Source organism: Aegilops tauschii, chromosome 6, assembly GCF_002575655.3.
Source record: "Aegilops tauschii subsp. strangulata cultivar AL8/78 chromosome 6, Aet v6.0, whole genome shotgun sequence".
Lineage (NCBI taxonomy): Eukaryota > Viridiplantae > Streptophyta > Magnoliopsida > Poales > Poaceae > Aegilops > Aegilops tauschii.
This window is the reverse complement of record NC_053040.3, coordinates 188,336,106-188,351,527: the sequence shown is the minus strand read 5'-3', so window position 1 is coordinate 188,351,527 and position 15,422 is coordinate 188,336,106. Positions and strand designations below refer to the sequence as shown.

At 45.2% G+C, this 15,422-nt stretch overlaps 2 protein-coding genes and 2 long non-coding RNA genes across 9 annotated transcripts; 2 read left to right on the top strand and 2 right to left on the bottom strand.

The window, feature by feature from the left end:
* Positions 1-120: 120 nt before the first annotated feature.
* Positions 121-11,098, top strand: LOC109740081 (uncharacterized). 5 transcript variants are annotated; one of them, XR_012187523.1, is made up of 6 exons: positions 121-318; positions 9,577-9,670; positions 9,748-10,225; positions 10,333-10,391; positions 10,500-10,672; positions 10,776-11,098. It is a non-coding gene; the product is annotated as an uncharacterized lncRNA (long non-coding RNA). The 5 variants fall into 5 exon arrangements; XR_005759866.3 differs by lacking the exon at positions 10,333-10,391 and having other exon boundaries at positions 134-318; positions 9,484-9,670; XR_012187524.1 differs by lacking the exon at positions 10,333-10,391 and having other exon boundaries at positions 136-318; positions 9,586-9,670.
* Positions 1,858-6,396, bottom strand: LOC123494349 (uncharacterized). The gene is made up of 2 exons (XM_045229839.2): positions 2,985-6,396; positions 1,858-2,904 (listed from the first exon to the last, which is right to left on the bottom strand). Exons 1-2 carry the CDS (start codon positions 5,677-5,679, stop codon positions 2,534-2,536), a joined length of 3,066 nt encoding a protein of 1,021 aa, XP_045085774.1. The 5' UTR covers positions 5,680-6,396; the 3' UTR covers positions 1,858-2,533.
* Positions 6,577-10,352, bottom strand: LOC109740080 (cysteine synthase). Of its 2 annotated transcripts, XM_020299115.4 has the most exons (6): positions 10,176-10,352; positions 9,960-10,087; positions 9,646-9,848; positions 9,451-9,579; positions 7,501-7,694; positions 6,938-7,388 (listed from the first exon to the last, which is right to left on the bottom strand). In XM_020299115.4, the coding sequence occupies exons 1-6, from the start codon at positions 10,254-10,256 to the stop codon at positions 7,257-7,259; spliced, it is 867 nt and encodes a 288-aa protein (XP_020154704.1). In that variant the 5' UTR covers positions 10,257-10,352; the 3' UTR covers positions 6,938-7,256. The 2 variants fall into 2 exon arrangements, with proteins under 2 accessions (XP_040248276.1, XP_020154704.1); XM_040392342.3 differs by having other exon boundaries at positions 6,577-7,388; positions 9,451-9,848.
* Positions 11,099-12,433: 1,335 nt separating the features above from the next.
* On the top strand, positions 12,434-14,933 carry LOC141025593 (uncharacterized). Its single transcript, XR_012187525.1, has 2 exons — positions 12,434-13,946; positions 14,028-14,933. It is a non-coding gene; the product is annotated as an uncharacterized lncRNA (long non-coding RNA).
* Positions 14,934-15,422: the final 489 nt, after the last annotated feature.

Here is a 15,422-nt window from a genome sequence, read left to right as displayed (position 1 = left end):
GAAAATCCTAGAAAATCGTACTACTACGTACATTGGAAAACTGAACAAAAAACAGAAAAGACTCACGCTTGCTACAGTGTTGGACCGGCCTGATAGTCGCCGATGCTTCGGGCAACATATAGGCCTGGCGGTTGGTACCAGCGCGCAGAGCACCCGGATTTGCCATCCGTGCGTCCATCTCCTGATTCTCCTCCGACTCATTCGTCGCTGGCGACGGCAGTTTCTAGCGCTTCCAAGTTCCAACGCCGCACCGAGAAGGGATTTCCTCCGTCTCCCCAGCTGCGCCCCTCGCTTCTATAGCCTGTACGAGATCAGCAAGTAAGCCCCTGTAACTCTCCGCTTGTTGAGCTGCAATGCTGTCCAATTATCAAACACTTGTGTTGGATGCATACCCTGGGGGTCACCCTCCTTTTCAGAAAAAATAAATGTCCCGATGCATACCGAGGTTCAGTTTTTAGTAGTCTATATACTGAATACTCTTTTTTATTATTGTGATGTGTGAAATTCGAAGACAATTTTCCTCACACAAGAAAGTTCAGAGTCAATTCAGACTCGTTGTTGTGATCTAGAGCGATAGTTTTATGTGCAAACACCCTAGCTAAAATGTTATGTAGATATTTTTTCAAAAGGCAGCTAGAATTTTAGATGCTTTCCTTTTTCTTTGTGTTTACTATATGTATATCATCTATATAGATGGTCAAGATCCGGCAAATCTGAGTGTCGTGGGCCGTCCAATTTAACATTAGGCCAACTCCAACCGTCGACCCCAAACGGACAGCGGCGGCCGACCGTTTTCCTGGATGTGCTGGTCGTGCGTCCAACGCGCGGACGCATCTGGTCCGGCCGCCTAAATTCTTTTGCAAATGAATTTTTTGTCCACCGCGGCCGTAGTTCATGCCAGCGGCCATACTTCATGCCAGCAGCCAGAGTTCATACCGGCAACAAAGCCCGTGGCTGGCAAACATATGCCAACCTTCAAAATGGTCAAGCCCCAAGTTTTCACGCCGGCAACAAAGCCAGCGGCCGGCACACTAGCCAGCCTTCAAAATGAACAAGTTTTCTCGTTGGCAACATAGCCAGCGGCCAGCACACTTGCCAACCTTAAAAAAAACGGCCATAGCCCACGGCCGAGGCCTCCCTAGTTCAGGCCCTCTTGGTCGAACATCTCCTTTTGCTGGTTCGCAAACCAAATTCTTCTCTTCAGGGACATGTTGGTCAAGTTCACGCTCATGATTGCTAGTGCCACCTCTTTTGCTTTGGTGTCGGCATTGGTGGCCTCGATCGCGAGCTTCATCGATTGGATGGCCTCCTTCATGTCGAGCTTCCTCCTCTTGGCGGCCTCCTCCATGTCAAGCTTCTTCGTTTGGAGCTCCAAGTATATCTTCGTTTGGAGCTCCTTTCCTTGGCACTTCCTCTCCTCCCTCACTTCCTTTTGAGTCATCATGCAGTGCAAAGTTTCTTGCAAGGCGATAGATGCCGCATCGCGCTTCTTGTCAAGCTTCGAGTTGGTCTTGCCCCTCGGCCTCTTGAGCACATCTCCATTCGCAGCCACGGCCGCCGTCCCTCCCTTCTTCTTTAGAGCGGCATATTGATCTTTGAACTTGGGACAATCTTTGATGAGCGACCAAAAATGTTGTTCTTATGCCGGGCCTTGAAGGCTTCCAAAGATTGTTTGCTCCCGCGTGTTGGGCCGTGATTTGTGTCCGTTTACCCCCAAACGGATGCGGCTGGACCATTTGGGGTCGTGCATTGGAGTTGGCCTTAACTACATCAGAAACAGATCCTGCCATGTGTAGTATCTAGAAGATTTCATGATTAAACTTAGTTCACCTCTTCTACTGGAGAATATAATTACTATGTTTTTTTTGAAACAGATTTACATTACATTCACACACTTCTACTCTATTCTAGACTCTTCCATACATGCTCTTGTTCCAGTTATGTTTCTCTCTTGAAGAAAGAGTTGCAATTTATGTTTACCTTGTGAATTTTGATATTTTTTTCAAGAGGCAGCCAGAAGTTCAGATGTTTTGTTGTGTTTTTTACCAGTAGTTCTGCGTAAGCAAGCGTCGTGGCTAAACATTACCCTGTAAATGCCAAGTGTTCCTTTAGCACATCAGAGCATAACCTATCTATTCTTCTCACGATAATATGCTAATTTCCCACCCACTTTGGTCAGTACCAGCCTTCTAAAGAGCTAAATGCGCCACACACACACACGCAGGCCAAAAAAACAAGTAATTTTGTAGTCCAACATCCATATCATTTATGTACATTTTCAGCTAATATTTGGTCTGCATATAGAATAATAACTGCATGCATTTTCAGCATTTAGCCCGGAATTCGTCTTTCAGCAGTTTGTGGCTGCAATACTTATACACTTCACAAGCTTTATGTCGACACAAAAAGGATAAGGTAAACTAGCATGTGAAAGAGGATGAAACTGAAAATCACACATCATTTGCACCCGGAAATTCTATAGATAATACTCCATCAACTGGAACATCGTTATTCCTCTACGGCTTCAGTTAGTCTAGGATTCTAGAAGTGACGTTTCTTCAGAGACAACATGCTGCGGGCTTCTTTCCCTGGATTTATGTTCAAACCGGAGAAGAGCGTACAGCACATCCTTCATTGATGGCCGCACTGAAGGCTGCCCACCTGTACAGATCACACCTAGCGTAAACACTGCGAATGCATCTTCAATGTTGGCTGGATCTCGAATGTCTTCATCAAGAAGATCAATTGACAGGCCATACTCTTGATACTGTCTCCATGCCCATTCTGCCAAGCAGTACTCCAAGCCTCCATCATTTGCCACCCTCCCCGTTGTGAGCTCCAACAGGACCACTCCGAAGCTGTAGACATCGACCTTCCCATTCACCTTAAGCCGGTATCCGTACTCTGCAAAAAAGCTAGTCTCCGATTAGCACATGGTACATCCTAAATATATACTAGTTTGAGTTTGCATTTCTATTTCTTACCTGGTGCCATGTAGCCAAAGGTACCACCTATGCCAGAAATTGACTCAGGATCTCCGGTTTTGAGAAGAATCCGAGGAAGGCCGAAGTCAGCTATCTTTGCTCTGAACTCGGGGTCCAGAAGGATATTGGCAGACTTGACATCACAGTGCACTATGGCGGGTGAACTATCATGGTGCATATAGCAGAGACCTCTTGCTGAGTCGATGGCAATTTGCAATCTGGTGGGCCAATCCAAAGGTGCCAGTGAACCAACTCTATCCCTCTGATGCAGCCACCTGTCTAAGCTACCATTTTCCATGTACTCATAGACAAGAAGCTTTGCCTCTGAGCTTGAGATGCAGCAGAGCAGCTTGACAATGTTTGTGTGCCAGATCTCACCCAATATCTGGACCTCTGCAAGGAAGTCCTTCTCGAGCTTGTTACCAAGGTTCTGGGCGTTCCATATCTTTTTAACAGCCACCATTCTACTACCACCTTCTCCATCCACAACACAAATTCGGCACACCTTGCCAGACCTGCCACTTCCAATCCAGTTCTGCTCACAGAGCCCAGAAAGAACATCATATTCTGTGAAATGCAGTGCATGAAACTGGGTCAGCTTCCATGATAGAGGATCTTGGGTATTCTTTTGCCTCTTTAGTAGCAAGAAACCACCAACTATCAAACCCACAAGCATGATACTGGCAAGAACAAAAAAGAGGGCTATAAGCCTCCTGGAGGTATCATTGTTGTTGTTTGCTCTTGCACTGCAAATTGGGAAATTAGGGATGGAATTATTCGATGAGACACAGAGGCCTGGATTGAAGAGGAAGCTTCGCTCATATGCTTCGTTTTGCAATGATGTTGGTATTTCCCCCGTGAGTTGATTCATGGAGAGGTTTAGAAAGTTCAGTTTCAACTTATTGATCGCTCTTGGGATCTCGCCAGATAGCTCATTTGAGGAGAGGTCAAGGATGGTTAACCCTGACATAAATCCAAACGCTGCAGGTATAGTACCAGATATCTGATTTCCACTTAGATTAAGTGCGTTGAGCTTTAGCACTCCAATTGTCATGGGTATTGATCCATTAATTTGATTTCCAGAAAGGTCAAGTTCACCTACCTGTGAAATACCCATCAAATCCCAGGGAATTTCGCCACAAAGAGAGTTGTTTGCTGCCCTGAATACTTTCATTTTGCCTGCTAAAGTTGGAATGGGACCAGAGAATCTATTGTTACTTATGTCAAGGCGCGTGAAGTTCCATGGTAGCTGGGTAGGAAATGTGCCAGAGAAATTGTTATTTTGGATCATAACCACCGTTAGCTCATTTGTCACCACTGACCAGAGGCTCTTGGGGAACTCTCCAGTAAAATGATTGTTGTACAGCATTAAATTGTTCAACCGGTAGCAGTCGTCTAACGATTGTGGAAGCTTTCCAGAAAAGTTATTATTGAACACAACGATGTCATATAACTTCCTGTTGGAGCAAAGATCAGCTGGCAACTCGCCCGAGAGGTTATTGTTGCAGACCTCAAGATTACCTAGTGGTGAGTGCTTACCAAGCTCTGGTGGAAGGGAACCAGATAACATGTTCTCAAATAGCCGGATGTCTCTGAGATTCGGCAGCAACCCGATGCTTGGCGATATTGACCCATGAAGTTGATTTGTGTAGAGAAACAACAAGGTAAGGTTGATGAGCCTACCAAAGTCATCTGGTATTGTCCCTGTTAGATTGTTTGAGGATACATCAAGCTCCACCAAGTTTACGGCGCTGACACAGGATGAAATCTCGCCTGTGAAATGGTTGGTATACATGTACAAGCGCCGAAGCTTCTTATGCTGCCATACCCATGTAGGAATTGTGCCTTGCAGCATATTATTTGATACACTCAAGAGACTGAGCTCAGGGATCTCACCTGTCATGTTCATACCTGACAGCCACAAGTATGTGAGGCGTGTCAACTTGCCAAACTCAACTGGAAATGGAGCTGGCAGAAATGGATTTCCCGCTAGTGTCAGCACCTCGAGGTTGGCTAGATTGCTGATGTCCTTTGCTGGATAACTTCCGTCAAACTGATTCGTGTCGAGGAGCAGTGACTTGAGCTTTGGAAACCATCCAATCGATGGTGGAATTTCCCCCATGATACGATTGCTTGATAAGTTGAGATGCTCGAGCTTTGCTGATAAACAGTTTATGTCAGCTGCGAGTTTCCCACCAAAGACATTGTTGGAAAGGTCTAGGTACTTCAGATTGGAGCAATTGTAGAGTATGGTAGGGAATGAAGTGGAGAAGTTATTGTAGGAGAGGTCCAAGTTGGTAAGATTCTTGAGGAGGCAAAGGGACGGTGGGATTGGTTTCCTAAAGGTTTGCTGTGGAAGGGAAATGGCAGTGACCAAACCATCTGTGCATGTAATTCCTCCCCATTTACAGTGGTTAGAAGAAGTGAGGCTCCATCTTCCAAGCACAGGTGAGCTCCCCCAATATCTCTCGAGTCCCAGGAGGATTTGGTGTTCATCACCAGATTGGTTTGTGAACTGTAGGCAAGATTGCTTTGTAATACAAAGCGGGGGGAAACCCTTTTTCGGTAACTGTAGGCAAGAAGATCTGGGCAGCAGAGAAATCAGTATTGTGAATAACAGGAAGAAGCTGGAGCATTTTGGTTGAAAGCAAGAGGAATCCATGGATTTTTGGTCCCAGTAGGATTTGGAGTTCATAACCAGAATGGTTTGCGCACTGTATAGGTAAGATTTGGGCAGCAGAGATACCAGTATTGTTGTAAAGAACAGGAAGAAGCCGGAGCTTTTTGGTTGGAAGAGGAACTCATGGGGCTTTGGTTAGAGAGGGACTCGGGCTCCATGTTGTATACCCAATCTCTACTCTGTTTTTGTAATTGGCTGGTGATTAATTACTATATGTTCAGGCCGGTGTAAGCCCAGCGTTGACCGCGTCAAAAAAAAGAAAGAGGGGCCACGGTGGGGTGGGGTGGGGGTGTGGCATCCACACATTTTGGAGTACTCGCTTGACCAGCAAGTCTCCTGGCCACACTACTCAAGGTTTCCTCCTCTGTTCATAAGACTAGCCGAGATTCCTTTCAAACAGGATATAAAAGCTTTCTTGTTATTCCTGGACTTTTTTTTTGAGAGATGCTGTTATTCCTGGTCTCATCCGGCATCTTCCTTCAAACAGTAGGGGCCCTGCTGAAGCTGAATGTTTGGTTTAACCTCCTTTCAAACAGTAGGGGCCCTGCTGGAGCCAATTTTTTGGCCTTAGCCCCCCAAAACTGTTTGGGGGCTGTGTTTAGAGGGCCTGATGGAGTTGCTCTTAGAGAATGACATTAGCAATAATGATGCCCTTTATTCTTTCATGGATATCCGTCGACCTCGCCTGGTATTATTTCCTCTATTCCCAGTTGACAATTGCAGCAACTAGGTGGAAGAAACTGTGTAATCAAATGCCAGAAGGATGCCGCTTTTCAAGTAAAAATTAGTTTAGTACTCCCTCTGAAAACGTCTTATATTTGTTTACAGAGGGAGTAATTATTAAGGGTTCGGAGAGTTGCCTTTTGGCAAGATATAATTCTTGCATAAAATTGTGTTACTAGCATGATAAATATTTTTTCTCTGTTTCCCGAAAAGGAGGTTTAATCCCTGCATCATTGCGATGCACACAGCTACAACTACCTTTTCCATACTTAGGGCCTAATTGCAGATTCGCGCAGGGCCCCTGATTTTTGAGGACGGCCCTGCTTCAAGTGATCCCAGCCATGGAAGTTGGAACTATGTAACCATGTTAGGTCCTATGACAGTTAGGGTCACCCTCGTTGTTACATGTTGGGCAGAATACCAGAAGGTTAACCGGATGTCTCAGTAAATTTGATTTGTTTTATACTAGAAAAAAGATGTTTCTTTATATGAACAGTATGGTGATGGACAAGTATGGGTGTTTGGTTTTAGTAATTAATACCGAATGGACCATCAGATTCTAGCTCTGAACTTAACTCACTTCGAGGAATGCAATGGGTTGGTCTATATCACCATGTCATCCTTCATACAAGCGTAAGGCTAGTACAAAATGAGGGCTCTTGATGGATCAACCATAGTGTGTTTGAGGTGATTCCTCAAACCAAACACCCAATAAAATACCGCTATCCTCTGTAACCTGCAACCATATGGTTTGTACTTATGACACTAGTGTGTTTTGTTTCATCTCTTAATTATTAAACAGTATCTGGTATTATGATAAGACTACACTTCTGGATCATCCCTAAGCTGTCATTGCCTCGAGCTGAACATCAGAAGGTCATGTTGATGTTGACGCACTCTTCCTTCACCTGCGCAAAGAGCTCTGAATTCAGATACCTCTCTGCACCACTGGAAAACATTGTCACAATCATCTTTCCCCTGTTCTCCTCTCTTGATGCAACCTATGAGGAAGTACCCTAATCAGAGGACTGCATAATAAGCGGATTTATATAGCATTCACTGTAGCATGTGCAAATGAAAAAAGATCCTAGACTGTTGAAAAAGAGAGCTTGCCTTTAAGCAGGCGGCTGCATTTGCGCCTGAAGATATGCCAACAAGCAACCCTTCTTCCCTTGCCAACCTTCTAGCCATGTCCATAGCTTCTTGAGTAGTTACTGTTACAATTTCATCTATCTGGGATCTATCCAGTATTTCTGGGACAAAACCTGGCCCTATTCCTAGGATGTTGTGGAAGGCTGGCTCGCCATCTACAGATCATAGGCAGGGAAGATCTTACTATAATTTACAAGCCAAGGTAGCCAGGTTATTGATGAGCATAACCAAACATGTCTAGTATCATTTATTCAATATATTTATCATAGTAGTAGTAGTTTCTTGCCTGAAATCACTGGACTTTCAGCTGGTTCAACGCATATTAATTTTATAGATGGTGTCGGTGTACAAAAGAAGGGGCGCACCTTTGTACCCCTTTACCTGTGCACGGACAGTCGGAGCCGCGCCCGCGGCCACACCAAGCAGAGCAGGGGAGGTGAACCGAGGTAAAATGAAAGCTCAAGACGGCCAGAGCAACGCCAAGATCAAGACCGCAAAGAAGCAGAGAGGCGAAGCAGGTTCCCCCGGCAAGATCCTTGCTGGGGCAGCCTCAGCGGCCCCGGCAAGACCCTTGCCGGGGCGGCTCGCCCACACCAGCGGAGTGAGCCACCCTCGAGCCCACGGGTTCCAACTCAGCCAACCATGTTGGGCCAGGGCTCGGGAGGCACCTCTGTGGTGGCATGCAGATCTTTGTGAAGACAAGGAATATTCAAGATCAGATGAGGATTAGAAGGCGGCGATCCTCGGCAAGACCCTTGCCAAGGGGAACCACAAGACCCCCGGCAAGATCCTTGCCGGGGACGACAGCGCGCCACGGCAAGGCCCTCGCCAAGGGCGCCAGCAGGGCCACTGCCAGGCCCGCACCAACCTAGTCTCCGCCGCCGTTCGCATGCAGCTGCCAGCTCAACCAGCTGAGCAGGCACCTGCGTGGCAACATGCAGCTCCCAGGCCAACTCATCAAGCGCCTGCGTGGCGGCATGCAGATCTTCGTGAAGGCTCCACCACCGCGCCACCTCAGCTGCCTGCCTGCCTACATGGCGCCGCACGCATCGCTGGCCAGGGCGCGTGTCGAAGCGAGGAGGAGCGACGACGGACGGGACGGGCCTCGCCCCCGTCCCCGATAAAGCTAGGGGACACCTCAGCGGCGCATTAAATGCGTCTTGTCCTGTAATACGAGCGATAAGCTCGCAATACTGTACGCCTTTCCACCTCCTGTATGCCACTGTGGCAGCCCCTTTCGACTATAAAAGGAGGCCCATGGCATACTGGAGAAGGATTCGGCTCTTTGGAACCACGCACCCCACCATAGCTAGTTCGAGAGCTCAAGAACTCTCTGAAATACACCCACCAAAGCAGGACTAGGGTTTTACGCATCTTCGCGGCCCGAACCTGGGTAAACGATCCTTGTGCTGACTACTAATCCTGCTCTTCTCGCAACCCTGCGCCCCGGCAACCGTAGTAGGGATTCTTGTGATCCCATAGGTGTCGTTCCACACCGACAGATGGGTTCTTCGTCTTGAGATACCTCCCCACGCCTGTGATGGTGCCTCCTGAACCTGAAGCAGCTATAAATATGTCCACTTTGCCTGCTGTATCTTTCCATATCTCAGGTCCTAAGGACATATTTAGTTCGATGCATTAGTGCTGAGGTTCATTTTTTAGTCAGGAATCTCAAAAATAAAATAAAAATAAAGAGTAAAAACGTTGCATGGAAGTGTGATCCTGCAGAGGCCAACATCACATAGCAACATTTATTGCATATCATCCATCAATTTATTTCAACATCTTATAAGTTAGTCAGTTCATAGTCTTCGACTGAGTTTTGGGCCTTATAGTCAAACAATCTAAAGTTACTCAAACGCTACTGCTACTGCATCCAGTTTAGTTCAAATAGACTGTGTTACCACTTACCTGTCCATCTGAAGTGGGCATCGGGATTTGCAGGATTGGTGAATTGATCTAGAACATACACATCTTCCACATCCTTCTTCATCTGTTCTACCCTATCAAGTAAAGCTTTGAATCCATGCTGTACAGCATCTGCAGGAGACAAGCATGTTACCATCTGGCACGTGATATGAGGGTCATGGTACCTCAGGTCCTTACCAACTAATACCACTTCTACGCCAAGGTATCGCATCAGTATCTGCTTATCAAGCGAGAGTTTAGCAGGCATGAGGGCGATGAACTTGTATCCTTTCTGAGCAGCAATGAACGCCACGCCGATGCCGAGATTACCACTCGTGACCCCCAGCAGCGTTGTGATGCCAGGTGTGATCAAGCCTTTCTCCTCTGCATCTTCAATCAATCTGCAAATTTGTTCATCCATTCATATTGTTGTCGAGACTCATGACGTTACGTATGGTACATTTGAGGTGAAGAATTTCTTCCTGGGAAGGAAACTAAAAAAGACCAGCCACCTGAGAGCACTCCGGTCCTTCACAGAGGAAAGGGGTTGGTATGGCTCAATCTTCCCAATCAGCCGAGCACCTATGCCATCTTTCTCAGCGATGTTTCTCAGTTCTATCAGTGGTGTCCAACCAATGAGCTGGAAGGCATAGAATAAACTTGCAAATTAAAGATAACAAGCTTTTTACAGTAAAGGAATAGTGACTATATACAAAGAAAGTAGGCACCTGCGTGATGTTGGTGGCGATGCACTCCCCCTGTGAGGACAGCAGAGATGGTATTCCTTTCCTTCCTTCCTGCGGTTCCATTTCTCTGTTACTTATTCTACAACAAATAAAGGTAGAACTTAACAAGCTCGTACGTCTTGAACAAATGGATGCACAGAAGTAGGAGGTGCTCCAGCGTTCAATGATGTTATATAGCTGAGAAGTCCCATTCTGATGGTATACCACATGGATAAATTAATACTGAATTTGGATGTAGTGTCCCTGAAACTTCCATCCACAGACACTTTTTTAATTAAAGCTTGTTGACATATGACACTACATCAGTGCAGCATGCCAATGAGATATTAAGTTCAGAAAACCACCGATTGGTTGGAAGCCTAGAACTTGGAACACAAGTTTCCCTGCATGCCAAGAAACCACCGATGGGTTGGAAGCCTGGAACTTGGACCCCAAGTTTCCCTGCTTATAGAACAAGACAATCAACCATTATGCAGAGGGTAAGTAAATAATTTTAATCTGAGCTGAACCATCGACCATCCTGCTGTATATATATGTTATTAAATACTCAAGGCAGTGATGGATTATTTCGCAATTTAGCAGGTCACAAAGTGCCAAATGTAGCCGTTGTTAGACTCGTGGTCTGTGACTTCGCTGCAAGTTGAGACGACTGGGTACGTATTCATGAACTGAAGATGCTGGGGTAATAACACAGATTTGGCAAAGCTTCCCTGCTCTCTGAAAAGATAATTAGTTAAGGTGTGCGCTATAAAACAACTCGCAGTTGTTTTGTTCATGGCCTTGCTATCAAACCTCCACTGTTTTAGTCAGTCGTCTTTAAGAAACGTCTGTTTCTCACGTTCATGGTGTATCGGATTATTACAAGGAAACAGAACATTCATCAGAGTTTTTCTGTTTTTCATCTACATTGTTGTGCTTACAAGGAGGCTGATGCTTGGATTCTACGTACGTACTGCACATAAAGTTATAATTTCTAGTAAATAAAAAATCAAAGATGACCAACCATTGTAGTCAATTAAATCATTTGAATCTGTTTATCAAAGTATCATAAGAGTGACAATTGCATCGTGAGATCGTAGCCTAAAAAAAGCATTGTGAGATCATAAGCATTTTTTTTACCCAGTGGGCGACTACTCCTGTGTCACTTAATGCCTGTGGCACCCAAGCTTGATGATGTGCCTTGACCTCGCGCCAACACAGATCAAGTAATTCGGTGGGCTCACCAAGCCACCCGCTAGCTAGTCGGGAGCACCAACCGGTCTAGCAGACCCACAACGCGCACCACATGTGCACGCTCTATACTCTACCGTTGTCATCTTCCGCCGTTCCATCTTCAGGAGTGACCCATGCACTGACCTTGCCAAACCCTTCTGTTGTCTATGCTACCACGACGCCAGACAGCGCTACCCTCCCGCGCGCGCCCATCAACACGCGTCCAACACCGAGACCCCATTGTGCTATGTCGCCGAGACCGCCTGCCGTCAATGTTGAAGATGCAACACTGCTCCACCTATTGTTCCCTCCAGCCAGCACTTGCTCCAAAACGATGCCCCCAAGAGGGAGCACCGTACCAAAGATGTCGTCATCATCTAATCCGGGAGACCCAGATCTATGGTTTCCCCGGAACATCCCGAGCGTGGTGACGCAACATGCGACGATGATGCTTTAACAAGGAAACGACGTCGGAGACGTCGTCATCGTCCGCCATGACCTAAGTCAGCACGGTTTTCACCAGAAGTCGCTGCACTCCGATCTCATCGCTGACTGGATCCGCACGCAGCCTTGCCATGTAGATGTACGCCCTGGCGTCGCCCTGGTGTGGCGACGCGAAGGGGTACATACGTGATAATTAGAAGTATATCATTATGATTTTTTGTGGCACCCAAGTAACTGGAATAATTAGGCCAAGGAAAATTCAAAGACAAAAGGGAGTGAGGCGTTTTGGCTCCCAGGAGCATCTGCACCTGCGCTGAATAAAAAAATCAAAACAAATACTAGAAAATTTTAAAAAATTCCATTTTTTTGGAATAATAGATAATTTGGTGCGTGATGTCCGGCCCAGATTTCAAATCATTTGGACATCTGAGTAGCTCTCGGCAAAAAAGACAAATTTGGGGTCTGTTAAATAGTGTACTGTTTATATACTGTTCTGACCCAATTTGTCTTTTTTGATGAGAGCTACTCAAATGTCCAAATTATCTGAAATTTGGAGCGCACCTCACGCACCAAATTATCTACCATGCATAAAAAATTTGGATTTTTTTGATTTTTTTATGAATTATTTCTTGACCGGGTGCAGATGAGCCCGGTCTCGGAATATTTGAATTTTTTATGAATTATTTCTTGACCGGGTGCAGATGAGCCCGGGCTCAGAATTGGATATTCGATCGGGGTACTTTATCATGGCATGGGAGACCTGAGATGATCACCCGGCATGATAAGTACTGGTTTGGCAAGAAAAAGCGCTCTTTCCAGATTCAGACAGAGAAATGGTGGGACAACTTCAGGACATTTATTCACGAGGAGTCTGCAGCCTGTTCATTATTCAGTAGATTCTACACTGTCTAGGAGACTAGGAAACTTTAGATTTGTGTTCACTTTTCACTTCCGAATCCATTTAGGACATACTCGCCCATTAGGTTCTTATTAGAAGTCACATCGACAACAAAAGTCTTTTCAAACATCAACAACAAATAATTGTAAGGTAACTGTACCACAGTTTCCTTTGTCCATCCAAATTGCGAAATCACTGATCTGGTAGTTTTAGACCTCTTATAGGGAATGAATGATTTGAGTGCGGATTTTGGAGGGCTTTTTTATGTCTCCTGTGAAATTATTATGTTCCCAACAGGCCCTAGACAATCTGGCCACTTCTGATGGCACCGCGAAAATCGATAAATGAATGGAAATGGACATCAAATATCGTCCGCCAATAGAAGCCGATGCGAAATGCCATCACACTATATGATGAATGTTTCACTTTAAGTCAGCAGGCCTCGGTCCTTGGCATCCACACGAAGTTGTACGTGCCTGCCTGGCTACTTACCTGCCGAGATACATCCACTGAGCCTCCCCAGCAATCGCCTCCAAACACTGAATCAGGTTGCACGTCCAGAAATGAGGGTTTCGGCTTTCTACACATCATTTTCACAAAAGGAAGAAGTTGCAAAAGTTCAGGGTATTAATACACATCACAGATCACAAGTCACATGGCATGCAGAAAGGCAGCAGTTTGAGATTCTCTTCGTGCGATGGAGCAATAGTTGTCCGGCTATTCCTACTGTATCCATCAACCCTAATTTTGGAAGGGACGTCTATAAACTGCTACCATAGCATGCTATATAGTATTTTTTTGGTGAGACCCGATCAAAATCTTTTTCTTGAAATATTGATGCTACATTGAAACTTAACATTAGAACAGTGTCATGCAGCTCTGGTCTAGAGCTTAACATAGTAGCAGGAAAATGTTTTTTTTAAGCCCGGAACTATAGAACAATTCTTCTACCGTAATTTTCATATAGTGAGTTCACTTGTTACTCTGGTGGTAATGGAAACATAGCGCCGTCAATTATATTAACTAGCCATGAAGCACCTACTCTGCTCAGTTTTGAACTCAGTTTTAGCATCAAGACACTTGTAGACCTATTATCAAGAATCTCTGCCTAGAGAAAGGGGTAGGACCATTCTGGTGGAAAACAGTGCTGAAGCTTCTGCCTATTTATAAAACCCATGCTAGATGCAAGGCAAATAAAGGTGGTGCCACTCTTTTCTGGTCTGATAATTGGACAGGACAACCACTCAGTAGCAGATTTCCTGAGCTTTATTCTTTTGCAGTGGACAAAGACATTACACTGGTGAAATTGCAGACACAGGAGGAAATCAGCCAATTGTTCCATAGACCTCTCTCTTATCAGGCCTATACACAATTCAATATGGTACAAGAAATGATCAACAGCAGAGTGACTACAGAGGATAAAGATCAATGGCTCTATGCTTGGACTTCTCCACATTACTCCTCCAGGAAAATGTACAAGCTTCTCATGGGTAATAACTCAGCTCACATTATCTTCAAAAATCTCTGGAGCACCGCATGCAGATTCAGACGTAAGATTTTCTATTGGCTGCTACTGCAAGACAGACTCAACACCAGGAATCTTTTGCACAGGAAAAGCATGTTCTTACAAGACTATAACTGTGCTCTATGCTCTGAGGAAACTCTTGTCCACCTCTTTTGGAACTGTCCTTTCTCTCTTCTATGCTGGGATCATCTGACGTCCAATAAACACAGAGGCATTTCAGCTTGTGATGAAACTTTGATGACTGTCAGTCCCTTCCGGAAGAAATTGCTTTGGACATTGTTGGGATGGGCTGTTGGGGTATATGGTCAGTTAGGAATGACAAGATTTTCAGATCAGCTGCTCCACACCTGAACACTTGGAAACACTACCTTAAAGGACTCTGGACAGTTCAACTCAGGGCAAAACAGAGGGAAGCAAAGCAACTGATTAGTTGGATACAACAGCACCTATAATTTGAACATGAGTTTATTTCCTAGAACTGGAGTGGGTTAATGCTGTAATATTTGTACTTTTGTAAAAAAAATGAAATTACCATGGAACAATTGTTTTACGGTCTCGGTTTCAAAAAAGACACTTGTAGACTTGTAGCACACAATCAAGAGATTGTTCACAAGAGACTGCTCCAGTTGGGATTTATCTAACTGTGATGATCATTGATCAATTCAGTGTGGTACTACTGTGCATCAGGTCAAAAGGTGGCATGTTTTTATGTCACCTCTGGTGGTTCGTGTATCGCCTCATCGGAATTTCTAACGAAGAATAATGTGCAGTAGGGGTATGTTCCCGCCTCTTGTGGGTGCGCAAGAATATTTGAAGTTCTTGGTAGAGCCTATTAACCTATAAAATATCTTCAGGCGTGCTTTCTGTTAACTATCCTAATTTGATGTTTGTGCAGGGGCAAGTCGACCTTTGCACAGCGCTTATGATCGAGTTAATCAGGGTAAGAGTGGCATGTGAGGCTTACGCTCCCACCCTTATTAGCGTTTTCAACCTATTTGGAATACCATCCAACCAATGATCAAAAATATTGGCGACACTTGTGGGCGGATACAAGATTGACGCTATTTGGATAACTGACCACATAGAACGTGCAAACTTGCATTGGAAAAAGAGGTGTTTGATTGTCTCTTCATGAGTGCAAAAACAACAC